Source organism: Cyprinus carpio, chromosome B17, assembly GCF_018340385.1.
Source record: "Cyprinus carpio isolate SPL01 chromosome B17, ASM1834038v1, whole genome shotgun sequence".
In the NCBI taxonomy this organism is placed as follows: domain Eukaryota; kingdom Metazoa; phylum Chordata; class Actinopteri; order Cypriniformes; family Cyprinidae; genus Cyprinus; species Cyprinus carpio.
This window is the reverse complement of record NC_056613.1, coordinates 4,752,978-4,766,506: the sequence shown is the minus strand read 5'-3', so window position 1 is coordinate 4,766,506 and position 13,529 is coordinate 4,752,978. Positions and strand designations below refer to the sequence as shown.

General features: G+C 37.0%; 1 protein-coding gene and 2 non-coding genes across 3 annotated transcripts in view; 2 read left to right on the top strand and 1 right to left on the bottom strand.

Moving 5' to 3' along the window:
• LOC109108051 (kinesin-like protein KIF26B) overlaps positions 1-13,529 on the bottom strand; it is a 92,205-nt gene that overhangs the window by 15,970 nt on the left and 62,706 nt on the right. Inside the window, exons 5-7 of the mRNA XM_042743279.1 lie at positions 10,866-11,049; positions 1,601-1,813; positions 492-585 (exon numbers count right to left, since the gene is read on the bottom strand). Coding sequence (XP_042599213.1) covers positions 492-585; positions 1,601-1,813; positions 10,866-11,049 — 491 coding nt within the window. The remainder of the gene's footprint in view (positions 1-491; positions 586-1,600; positions 1,814-10,865; positions 11,050-13,529) is intronic.
• Positions 8,468-8,550, top strand: trnal-uaa. Its single transcript has one exon. It is a non-coding gene; the product is annotated as a tRNA-Leu (tRNA).
• trnal-uaa lies at positions 10,332-10,414 on the top strand. Its single transcript has one exon. It is a non-coding gene; the product is annotated as a tRNA-Leu (tRNA).

Sequence of the window (13,529 nt, the reverse complement as noted above, 5' to 3'; positions counted from 1 at the left end):
ATTACACGCTGTCATCAGATCACTGACCAGCAACCACAGTGGCATTTTTCCATTGTTTTCCGAGCAAACGGCTGGTTACATTTTACACTAATCTTCCAGAACAATGGACAATGATGGCAAAACAGGGTGAGATCATCTTGTAGTCTGCCATGTGTGTTATAAAACTAATTCCATCTAATTCACAGGATGTGAACGGTTGAGTATGGGACCATCGGGGAGGGAATGGTTATTTATTGAACATAAAACACATCTGAGAGATTGAGATAAAAACATCACAGTGTGACATTCTGACATTCTTTAAAAAAGCAAGAAAAATGTCTGCCTGAAAAGCACTTACAAGGTATTAGTAACCTAAGCACTTTTCTTTGTGATGGGCTGATATATTAGAGAGATGCTGAATGCTGGTATATTAGAAAGACACTATAGTCTCCCTGAACCCTATATATAAATTTTTCATTTATTTATTTAGGTCACAGCTGTTTGTCTCTTACCTAGTTTGGAGTGTCCGAAGCAAAACACACAGCCGTCTGCTCCATTGACCACAGACTGGATGACCTCAGCCACAGTTCCCGCACAAACCTCTGCCTGCCAGGAAACATAGAACAGCCGATCAAATACACCCAATGCAAAAACTGAAAGGAAAAACTGGCATGACTTAAAGTAAATTAAATTAAATATTTCTGGCTAATTAAAAAAAAAAAATCGAAAATTATTTAAACGAGCAAAACTTGAGAAGCAGCACTGCATAACACATTAAGACTTGTTTTGAGAGTATATTTTATGAAAGTGTCTTACTACACTAGCAGATATTTTCACTTAATAGCAATGTTTTGCTCAAAATATAAATGTAAATTACTTTTAAAAAAATTGTGCTAAATGAATAAATGTTATTTTATTTAAAACACATTTTATTCATTTATTTAAAACTTCTTAAAATTAGATTTTTTTTTGGTGTGTGAAAGACATTCTCTGCATAGCAGCAATGACTCCTTATCCATGTTTTATTAACTACCCAGTAATGCTTTGTGGTTAAGGATCTGGGTTGGTAATCTTGCATATTCAAGTCTCAGGAGGGGTGACATATAAGCAAATGCCATTTTGCTTTTAACCTTAATCAGCATTGTAAGGCACCTCAGGCTGCTCCAGAGGGACTGTCCATTTATTAAGAGCATACTGTTGCTTTGTGCAATAAAAAAACATCTGGTGACACTAGTGGCAGAAATTACAACACAGCATGTTTAATGTTTATCACAATCTTAAAAGGGATAGTTCATCCAAAAAATTTAAATGTTGCCACCATTTACTCACCCTCCAGTTATTCCAAAACTGTATAAGTTTCTTTCTTCTGTTGAACACAAATGAAGATATTTTGAAGAATGTTGGTAATCAAACATTTGATGGTAGCCATTGACTTTCACAGTATTTCTTTTCTTTTTTCCATACTATGGAAGTCAATGTCTACTGTCAACTGTTTGCACACTAAAATATCTTTGACAGAAGAAACTCATACAGGTTTGAAAAAACTCAAGGGTGAGTAAATTAGGATGGAATTTTCATTTTAAGATTATCTATCCCTTTAAAACTAGCAAAAATCCCTCACCTGAGAGGCATCATGGGAGAAAGCCGCATCAAATGCGAACATCTTTGGAGGAACCTGGTTGGAGCTGGCGCGTTTCTGAGTTTGATTCTGCTGAGAATTAACCGCTGGATCCATGATGGTCACTTGTTTCTTACGAGAATCAACCTTCAGGAAGGAGCTGGACTCTGCCGCACTGGCGGGCGATGAAGGACATACGCGTACCATCACTTTAACCTGCACAGAAACACAACATCTGCTCAGTAATGCAGCATATCAAAGTGTCACGTCGCTCAGCAGCAACCTCTCTGCGAATAAAACCACAACCAATGATTCTGTGAACAAAACAACATGCTGCTTGAGGGAGAACAAGCTTTTAAGTAGGTTTATAGCTTTGTCAAGGGTAGATAGATTGTGGAAAGTTTGCATCTCTTTTCTGAACACTTTTAAGATCACCTTGCCAAGTGGTTTTGAACAAGTTTTTAAGACTATAAACCCCCAAAACTTTAACATGTTTATACCATTACTCATGCTTTTGACAAAATTGTGTGCAGTGATACTTAGAGAGTTATTCATAACGCTTTAATATTTCACAGTCAAATATGTGGAGACAGCAGGCAAGCATTAAACCTCAATAATGCCGCAAGACGCAGGTGCAAGATTAAGGAAAAGGTACAGCAAGTAACTTCAGCTGAAGTTTAGTTTTGAGAACTCGTATTTACTTAAAAAGTTTCTTTAAATAAAAGAGACTGATTTTGAATCCAATGAGCATGCACGGTCTACAAAAAGTCTTGTGTATAGTCCATATGTCTGGACTGCACATCCACCAAATGTTAGATAAATCTAATCTATAGCTGAACATTTACTTGTTACTTGAAACTCATTCTGCAACTACGCTTAAGTGATGTAATAAATCGTCTAATAAAACATATGTACCCTTCCATTTCACATACACATATATGATAGACATCAAACCTAGTGCCCTGTTTATAAGCGTGTGTGTGCTCAGTAAAACCATCATTGACTGAATGTATTTACAGATTAGTGGACTAGAACACACAAGTGATTGTTGGAGACCTGCAGAAAGACAGGGGATAAATCTTGGGTTTCCTGCAAAAATGATCTTTCACCATTCCTTTGCAGTCTAGACACAGTGGTTATACTGTAAATACTTGACTCACAACACAGATATTCAGGACACGAAGGCTGCATTTATTGGTGCAAACAGTAATGTTGTGAACTATTATCACAATTTAATATAACTGTTTTCTATTATTATCTATTTTAAAATATAATTTATCCCTGTGAGGCAAAACTGATTTTTTTAGCATTATTACTCCGGGGTACACTTTTATTTTATTTTATTTTATTTTATTTTATTTTATTTTATTTTATTTTATTTATTTTTGAACACCATTCATTTGAAATAGAAGTCTTTTGTAACATTATGTAATTACTGTTACTTTTACATTTACATTTACATTTACATTTACATTTAGTCATTTAGCAGACGCTTTTATCCAAAGCGACTTACAAATGAGGACAATGGAAGCAATCAAAAACAACAAAAGAGCAATGATATATAAGTGCTATAACAAGTCTCAGTAAGCCTAAACACAGTATACGTAGCAAGGGGTTTTAAATAATATAATAAATAAAAAGATAACAGATAGAATAGAAAAAGAATAGAGCAAGCTAGTGTTAGAGGTCTTTTTTATAATTGTATAATAAATTAAAAGAAAATAGATAGAATACAAAAAGATTAAAAAGGTAGTTAATTTTTTTTTTTTTTTTAAATAGAATAGTGAGTGAAAAAGTTAGAGGGTCAAATAAAGATGGAAGAGATGTGTTTTAAGCTGATTCTTAAAGATGGCTAAGGACTCAGCTGCTCGGATTGAGTTGTGCAGGTCATTCCACCAGGAGGGAACATTTAATTTAAAAGTCCGTAAAAGTGACTTTGTGCTTCTTTGGGATGGCACAATCAAGCGATGTTCACTTGCAGAACGCAAGCTTCTAGAGGGCACATAAGTCTGAAGTAATGAATTTAGGTAAAGGGGTGCAGAGCCAGTAGTGGTTTTGTATGCAAACATCAATGCCTTGAATTTTATGCGAGCAGCTATTGGTAGCCAGTGCAAATTGATAAATAGAGGTGTGACGTGTATTCTTTTCGGCTCATTAAAAATTAATCTTGCTGCCGCGTTCTGGATTAATTGTAAAGCCTTGATAGAACTGGCTGGAAGACCTGCCAAGAGAGCGTTGCAATAGTCTAGCCTGGACAGAACAAGAGCTTGAACAAGGAGTTGTGCAGCATGTTCCGAAAGAAAGGGCCTGATCTTCTTCTTTTAATCAATTTAATGCATCCTTGCTAAAAAGTGCATTATGAAATACCTTCAAATAACTGGCCCATATTCGCTATGCTAAATAAATAGCCCCAGATGAAATGCTGACCTATTGAATGCATCATCCCATTTATAAATGCCTCCCAGAAGTAAATGCTCCTTGGTTCTCTATAAACTGTGACTAATACGCTTTCTCTCTGAGTCCTTGCTTGTTATGGAGATACGGAAATGTGGTCACAGAACAGCTCAAGGGGCAGTTATAACATCTGTCACGCTGTGAAATGTAATTACTGAAATCAAAGCATTAAAGATTAAATTGCAAGTTAAGCACATATTTAAACAACATTTTTTTCTGACCCTAGAACAGTACAGCAGTTTCGCCTGTCTTCACAATGCAAAGCCAAAATCAAAGCTGCAGACATAATTACCATAGAAATCCAATCTCGACGCCATATGGATTAGCAACTATAATGCCATCATTATTACATTGATAGACATTTTGATAAAGCAGGAAAATTGCTTCTCTAGAGTATCAGAGTCATCCAGGCATCTATTTGTTCTTAGGCACTGTGATTATTGGTTTATCTTGATTGTTTTAGTGCACAAAGATAATAAAACAGCATCTCTCAAGACTTATTTTTTTTCTCATTTATGGATCAATAACAGATGAGATCTTATAGAGGAAATTTCCCTGTTATTGACTCTCGAGGAGATAATCCTATAATAGTTCAAGTGGATTTCACTAATATCAATATATTAAATGACAAACTATGTCCATTTATTTTTTTTTTATTCAGAACAATAGCTAGAATTAATTCATACCCATTATGCTTTTATTTCCTTAGTGAAATTAAAACATTTAGGTTAACTTTAAAAAAAAAAACTTAGATAATTTCTGAAAAACTATTTCCATTTTATTTTCAGTTATAAATCAGAACAATAGCTAGTTAATACCATTATGCTTTCATTTCCTTAATGAAATTAAAATATTTTTATAATTTTTTTTTCATTTTATAAATTTCTGAAACCTCAAAGATGATGTGTGTAATAGTTTAAATTGGCATAGAACATTATTATTATTAATAATACACCAAATAATGTGTATAATTATTGTGCATTACACACAAATGAATTCATATATATTATTTAAAATAATATTTCAAAATAAATCATTTAATTTGAGTTTGAACTTTTCAGGTGTTACTCCAAAATTTCCTTTGCAGAAATAAAAATAAAAATGCAAAAGCTAAATGCTGACATAATAAATTAAAAAAAATTATTAAATTAATAACTTGTTCTGATTTTGATGAGAAATGCATGAGATCATATTGAAATCTCTGACTTTTTATTGCAAACTTTGGTATCTTGGCAAATCTGAGCACAGCTGACATATCTTCACATGACATTTCTAGCATAATTTCTTAAAGGAAAAAATCTGAGAAGTAGGAAACTACAAGGAGCAAGTAAAAACTGTAAATTTTTGCCTTCCCTGCATGGGAACAGACTTCCAGGAATGTCATTATGGTGTGTTAAATATTTCATCCTGGTGTTATTTAATAGCAAAGTGAACCCTGCCTACAGTTTTTGCATATTCCACCTGAATTATGCATGAGGTGCATTGTTGAGGACACATCACACACAACACTTCTGGACTAACCTGCTGAATATGTGCGCACAAATCAGGACAGCTCTTTTGTAGTCTGGGAAAAGAGGAATGCATGAACTTTGACTCTGTAATGATACTGTCATTTCATGCATTGCCGCCTGTACATCATCCTAATCCACGTGGCAGCTGAATGAAGCTACAGTAGATACAGTACAACTTATACAAGCCTATACGGTCTACTTTCGAAGTAAAGCTCCTCTCTGAGCAATAGTGATAAGTCTCAACACCAATAGCCTAAAACCGGCTCAGATCTAATAACGTGCTGGCAGACAGAATTTAATGAAACCCCTTTCTACACCCACAGTCCCTGCACTACAAAGAGCCATGTCTTTTTCTGTTCTTATAACCAATCCTCCCAGGTTTGTTTAGTCACGTCCGGCATCTCAAAACCCATTAACACAAATAGAATTCCTTCTGTTTGGTGATTTGCAACCCATTGCCTGCACTGAGCCTCTGATTTTCGGAAGCAAGGGTAAGATCACGGTAGGGGGGGCTCATTAGGCAGCATATGTGCCAGGATGGAGGAGGAGGAGGTGGTCTCTCTATGAGCTCTCACGGCTCTTGTGGGTGAGAACAGTTTGGATAAAGCAGCACGACTAATTAAAGGAGATGCTCTCTTCTGGGTTATTACAGATCTTTAAGAACACTGAAGCGAGAGCTAAACCCACATACTCACTCAGTGGTGCCCACATTTGTCATTATTACATTATAAAACCTAATTTTATTCATGCCTAAATAAGATACAATAGCCCCAAAATGTATTTGGAAACTTGAGTGACGCTTTAAACATGGATGTCACTGTATAAGTTAACAAAATACCAGAGGAGATATGGTTTATTCCCTGATATTTACAGAACAGTTTAGAAAAAATGTCATTTTCATTTCAACGATTGATTTGATTTATAACATGGCATTTAAAGTATGGACCGGGGATGCACAGATCTTATCCAGCTACTTATATGTGCTTGTAGCCATGCAGAGAAAGCAAGCTTCATATTTTATTGTGGGCTGAAAGATCCCCTTTTGGATTACTCTGTAGAATCAATAGGCCTGCAGATGATGTCCATTATAATAGATAGATAAGAGCAAAACCGGACTTTATATCAACCTTTAATCTGTTATCTTCCAGGCAGGGTCTGCAAAGTTAATTAAAAAGACATTTACATGCAATATAAAGTTATGAATCATTCGCTGGTGTCACATTTCCTTGCCGTGTAAACTGATATTCTGTTTTACACAGTTAAATTATCACAGGAATATTGGGATGAATTATTGGGATGAATATTTCAGACTATTGAATTCTGCTAACTCCAGGATGCCTGTAAGATGTTTTCTTTAACACCTCAGTTTTAGAAAGCGCTGTTAAAAATTGATTAGCCACTGAATATAATTTATTTTTTTGAGGTCAGTGCCTGAACTGTCCAGAAGATTGATGAATCTGTCAAACTCGTAGGATTACTATAAACCACCAGAAATGTATTAGAGAAGAGTAAGGATGAAATGGAAAGTGTCTCAGAGATGAAGAAACAGGACATAGGAAAATATAGATTTGCTTTGATCTGTTAAACTTAATGGATATATGTACAAATTTAGCATCCAGACGTGTCTGAAAGTCATCCAGCAATTGCTTTATCATTATCGAGATAATGGAGAAGCCCTTGGTATTTAATCTAGTCACACTGTCATAAAACCCTGATGGTGCAAATCACGATCGCTGTGTGAACTGGTGCGAAACAGCAAGGCAGAAGATGAAAGGGCAACATCATTCACACAAACATTTAGAACAAATTCCTAATAACATTCACATCATCATGGAAGCAGAATGTCACATGTAAATTTGCCAGAGTGCAAAGCACAATTTTATTTCAGATACTGTTTTTATTTAATTTGTTCTATTCAGTACCAATACGAATGATATATCTGTCTTTCATCTCTATCTCAAAGTGATCCCTTTCTGTGAGCGCCACAAAAGCAGCCATATAGAGCATCTACACCCATCAATATCTTATCACACAATGTTCTTATATCCAAAGGCCGCTGTTACAGCCTTGTCCCTTGAGAAAGGTGACATTTTTCTGCTGCAAATGCCAGAATTTGCATTGCCCATCATCCTGGTTATGTTCCGGTTGACTGAAGAACGATTCATTTTAGTTTGCCAGCGCAACGCACAACATGCAGCCTAAATGTGGGTGTTGTTTACAGAAGAACTCAAGCTGTTCCAATGCAAGATGACTCTTTATGAACTCACCGAAAGTTCTCAATAACAACTCACCATGTGGTTAATAATGAGTCTTTCAAAATCAGCTCTCAAAAGTCACAGTTTTGTTTGACAGAAGATGTTTTAGACAAACCCACAGCCATATGAGATGGTTCTCTTAGGTGCCAGAACTAGATATCATGACCCGAATCAAGTCCAAACACAGATGAATATCCCTCATCCTCTGTTGTCTGAAAGGAATGCCAGATATGCTGGTTTCCCTGCGATGCACTGAAGATCAGGATCAACTTTCACCATGCGGGGCTCCTCCGCTGTCAGCGCTCGCACCAATGCATGCGTTTGACGGATTCTGTCTGTACCAGAGCTTACTAGGGTGGTTTTAAACAGAAAAACAACAAATTGACAGAGAAATCAGTGATGCGAATGGTTTGCTGACTGAGCATGTACATTGATAAAGGAATGCAGCCTTAAGGACAGGACAGAGAGACAGACAGAGTGACGGGGGCTGAAGACTTTCCATTATGTTTGGTTGAGGGTACTGAAATTGCTTTTGCAGTGTATAATGATGCTGGTTTACTAGAGATTCAACAGAATGGTTTTCTGATCCGTAGTGATACTGATATAACAAGTCACTCTGTAAGCAGGCTGGGGAAAACACTAGAAAAGTAACCAGGATGGCCGAGTGGTTAAGGCGTTGGACTTAAGATCCAATGGACGAATGTCCTCGTGGGTTCGAACCCCACTCCTGGTAGATCAATGTGAGTTTTAAACAGAATACAATAATATCTTAATTTGTGTTCCAATAATGAACATGGGTCTTACAGGTTTGGAATGACATGAAGGTGAGTAAGAAATTACAGAATTTTCATTTCTTGGGTGAACTATACCTTTAAGTCAAATAATAACCTACAAATGCATAAACTCAAAAAAAAATTTAACATAAATCATATACCAATATTAAAGATTGAACAACAAACACATAAAAATATTAGAAAATGAAGAGCTTATTTGCAAAAACAGATCATTTATCTTTTAACCTAATCAAAATAACCCAACTGCAGTTTGATTGGGATTAATTGCAATGCACAATGAAAAACATGATTTGAGTTATCTGTTATCTTAAACTTATACCAACAGTTCAACTTCAACCAGCGGAACCATAAGAGCATATTTGTGGGCATTACATAAGTAGACACATAGCGTTTGATTTTATTTAAAAAATGTTGTAGATTCACATTTAGTATCATTATATGCACATTTTAATAAATGGGGCCTCTGGAAGGTTCTGGTTCATGATTTCTTTTCACCATTCTTTTCTCAACCAAGACATTTAACTTCAGGAGGACTGTTCCTGTAATAAACACCATGTATTTCCTTTCTTTAGGAAAGTATCTTCCAAATGGGCAGCCAATGCCAGGGTGCCCAGGGAGCAGTTGGGGGTTTGATGCCTTGCTCAAGGGTCTTGAGGGTGGAGAGAGTCCTGGTAATTCACTCCCCCCACCGACAACAGACTAGAAACTCGAACCCGCGACCAAGTCTGACTCTATCCATTAGGCCATGACTGCCCATGAACACCACATCAAAGGTCTATGTTCCTCTGCATTCATGCATCTTAAACCACTCCTCACCTGCATCTCTCCTGCAGCAGAACACTTTCACCTGTTATATCTACATGTATTCTGCAGGCAACATTCTCTCGCATCCGCCCCATATGTTCTCTCATGCTGCCAAAGCACAAATCTCATGCCTACATTTCTCAGCTAGCTGTGTTTTATGATGCCTGCATCACAAAACTAAAACTGAAGCCACTTTTATTATGTTCAGTTCACAATTTCAATAGCATTTCGGACCAGTTTACTCTTGATATTAAAGTAACAGATTGTCCAAAAAGCAAAATACTGTCATCATTCACTCACCCTAAAGTCATTTCAAACATGCATGACATTTTTTCTTTTGTGGAACAAAATGCATGGAATCCATATAAAATTCAAAAATAAAAACACCTTTTGAGAGAAAGACCTCTATTTGTAAACAGATATTAATGCCAGGTGTAAAGGTGTTTATTTTCTTATTTAATCATAATAAAATGTGTCTGTTTTGCCTCCCTTTTGTTGCTCATTTGGTTCTGCTGTCCAGTTAATGAGCTCACCTTTGAGCTCTGAGCAAGATACAAAAGAAACCAGATGCCATCACATGTTCAGTCGATCCAGCCTGAACACCCAAGTCCTGCCCATCTCATCAGACCTTACACAGCAGTGTAGACAACTGAGGCTTTGTGTTCCTTCAGGTAGCATCTGCGAATATCGTAGCAAAACACTTACCAGGAAGGCTGAGTGGTTAAGGCAACTGCACTTACAATGGAACGCCAATGGACAAATGTCTTTCTGGTTTCAAATCCCACTTCTGGTACATAATTTCAGTTCTAGCTTAAATTAGTCCAGTAAACCTGCATAATCTTATAGTGATGAAAGGAAGCAGACTCTTAAATGCATATTAGAGAATCTATTTCTAACCTACACCGCAATAAAAATCACCAGGATGGCCGAGTGGTTAAGGCGTTGTACTTAAGATCCAATGGACAAATGTCCTCGTGGGTTTGAACCCCACTCCTGGTAACAAAGCAAAGGCTTCTATTCTGCAAAAACTATAAACAGTAATGGAAAATCTCCAATACTTCTTCCCTAGAGCAGATGGTTAATTTGTACAAGGAACTGATGGACAAAACCCCAATATGTGAACAGACAGGCTTTTTTTTTTTTTTTTGTCAGTTTGAATGAGAAACAACAGTATCAGCCACAAAACCAGACCAGGATGGCTGAGTGGTTAAGGCTCTGGACTTAAGATCAATAAACAAATGTTCTTGTGGGTTCGAATCCCACTCCTGGTAACAGCATTTAAGCCAGACAGTGAAGTGAAAGTCTGTTGCAAACTATAGTTGGTATATCTGTCAACATTTATATATGTTCAAACAGTATGTTGGTGAAAAACAGACTCAATGAGAGTAAAGACTAATAAAGCAGCTAGAACTAAACACAGACACTTTGTCTACATTATTAAAGATCGTACCTTGCCCATGCCGGGAGTGTCTTTAACTTTGTTGGCTGCCCGTAAGAGGCAGGGCGGAGCAGGGGGCGGAGACACCTGCAGGATGCCGCTGAAGTTGGTGGGAAAAAGAGGCGGATCACATGCCACAGGGGGCGCAGGGCGCTGCTTCTTCTTCTTGGAAGACAGATTCAATTTCTGGGCAGCCCTGAGGACAAACAAACATAAGCAAAGTTAAAACTAGAACAGATGTGTATGTGTGCATAAACGCTGCAATCCCTCGGCTGTTTACATTGATTTTGAGTTTTTTGTTTGTTTAGGGAAAGTGGTCTGTATTGCAAGTTTAAAATGCAGCTTGTAAAGTTCAAATGTAACAATGCAGACCAAAACTGATTTTATGAGCAATCAAGTGAAGCTGTACAGTTTATGTTTTTCTGTGAATTTCTAGTGTCCATCTAAAAACAGACTGATGAAGATTTGTTGTTAACTGCTCTTTCAAGCCATTACATGCCCGTCACAGCCAATCAGCAGAGAAAAGAGACAACTGCAAGATCGTCAATGAAACAACAATAGCATTTCCAGCATTCCTTTACTGCTGAATTTTCACAGAGAACAGGCAGGATCTAAACTTTCTCAGGAGAGAACAACAGAGAGCAAGAAGAAAGAAGAGTTCAGAAGTATATATTTATGTATTCAAGTCAAAACTGGCTTATTGTTATGAAATGAAGCCAGGGGTGTCAAACTCAATTCCTGGAGGGAATTGAGTCCTGCAGAGTTTTGTTCCAACCCTGCTCCAACACACATACATGTAGATTTCAAATAACCCTGACTGACTGACTGACTGACTGACTGACTGACTGACTGACTGACTGACAGACAGACAGACAGACAGACAGACAGACATGACTGTACTTGTGGACATCAGGTGAAATCCTTGTGTATTTAGTGATTGAAGAGATATTGAGAATGGCTTTGACTCGGGAGCAGGAGAAGTGAGGGTCGATTGATTCTAACCGTGGTTTCGCAGCATGTTAGAGACTGTTTCAATTGGCTCTTAGAGAAGTATTGATCAATCAGTCCAGCATTTTCACCTGACCAAACATATCTGTGCAAAGGGTTATCACAGCCTCATTTAGACTCCCACTGGCTCAGGGATCGGGTGATGGAGGCTGAAATTACAGTTTAAAAGAAACAAGGATTTTGGTGCAGGGATGAAGAAAGAGGTGATTTGAAAACACGGCATGGGAAAAATAATTTGATTATTTGTTGCTGGGGACCTAGAAAAGGACTGTAAAACATATTTTCCAGCCCCTAATCTGTGTCTTATCTGAGAAGTCATGTTTAGGGTGTGATATCTCAAGAAGTATGATTGTGTGCCTCTAAAGAATAATTAAAAAAGATAAGACAAATGTGTTCCCTTTAAGTCCAAATGGTTGCAGTCCCCTCAGGCTAGAAATGTTTTCATAATGGGTCCTAAATCTGTGCTTGGGGGGGAGCTGGGGATTCAATTTACACCCATAATTATGCCCATAATAGGACACAAATAAAAATGCCAATCAATGCTTATCTTAAACATAAGCTTTGATTGGCTTTCTCTCGTGAATCGCTATCATGATCAAAATGTGAGATGTGAACATATCAGATAGAAAAAGTACAATATTTTTCCAATTTTCCAGCAACTTGTTTTATATTATGCATGTATTGCTTCAGGTGCATGAAATAAATGACTAGGATTACAATGCTTACAATAAAGTATTACAATATGTACAATAAAGATACCAACTAAAAAAGCCTAGTAGTGTGTATAACAGACTTATGTATGGATTAACTGGTTCTCGCCATGAATAGGTATTAAGAAGAAAATTTCAACTTTTTCCTTTTTTTTCAAAGTTAGGATTTTTCACTTTTTTTTAATGAATCAATCTATATTAAAACCTTTTTAATAAACTATTTTAGTCTGAATATATATTCAGGTTGTGAATAGAAATATTATAAAGACCTTAGTAGTGAGATAGAAAGAATGAAAGAAAGAAAGGTCAACCAGCTTTACCAAAAAGACCATGCTGGTCGACAACAGCAGGCTACAGTAGCCCACCTACCAGATGCTCACTAACCAGCCTTGAAATTCATGCTGGCCTAAGCAGGTCTTTTCAGCAGGAAAGACAATTAGGCTGCTCTTTCTGTTTGGCTGCACATTTTAAAGGTCTTGGTGGTGCGTGATGCTTTAATGAACTGTACAGAGCAAGAAAAATAAGAGATATTGCACATGACAGGGCAGATCTACACTCTAAACTTCAACACAGACATCATCACAAACACCCTCCCAATGGATCTAGAAGATGAATCTCAGGTTAGCAGAAGGAAAGTGTCAGTTATTTCATTTTGCAGTAGTATTACCTTCAGGCACAATCATTCATTTTGAAGCTCTCTACCTTTGCCAACTTGTGCAAATCTATTCAAGGTCAAAGATACAGACCAGAGAGAAAATACATCTATAGTAGCCTAGGTCTCCTGGCAAAATCACTTCATATCATATAGAAATACACCTCAGCCTCTGGCTATCGTAGAAAAACTCAAGTTCTGTGGTTCAGAACTGCTGTTTGATAAATATTTTGCGAACTGATCCCATTTCTGTCGAGAGGAGTGGAGAGAAGTGGTTACTGTAAGGGGGAAAAATTGAGGCAACAA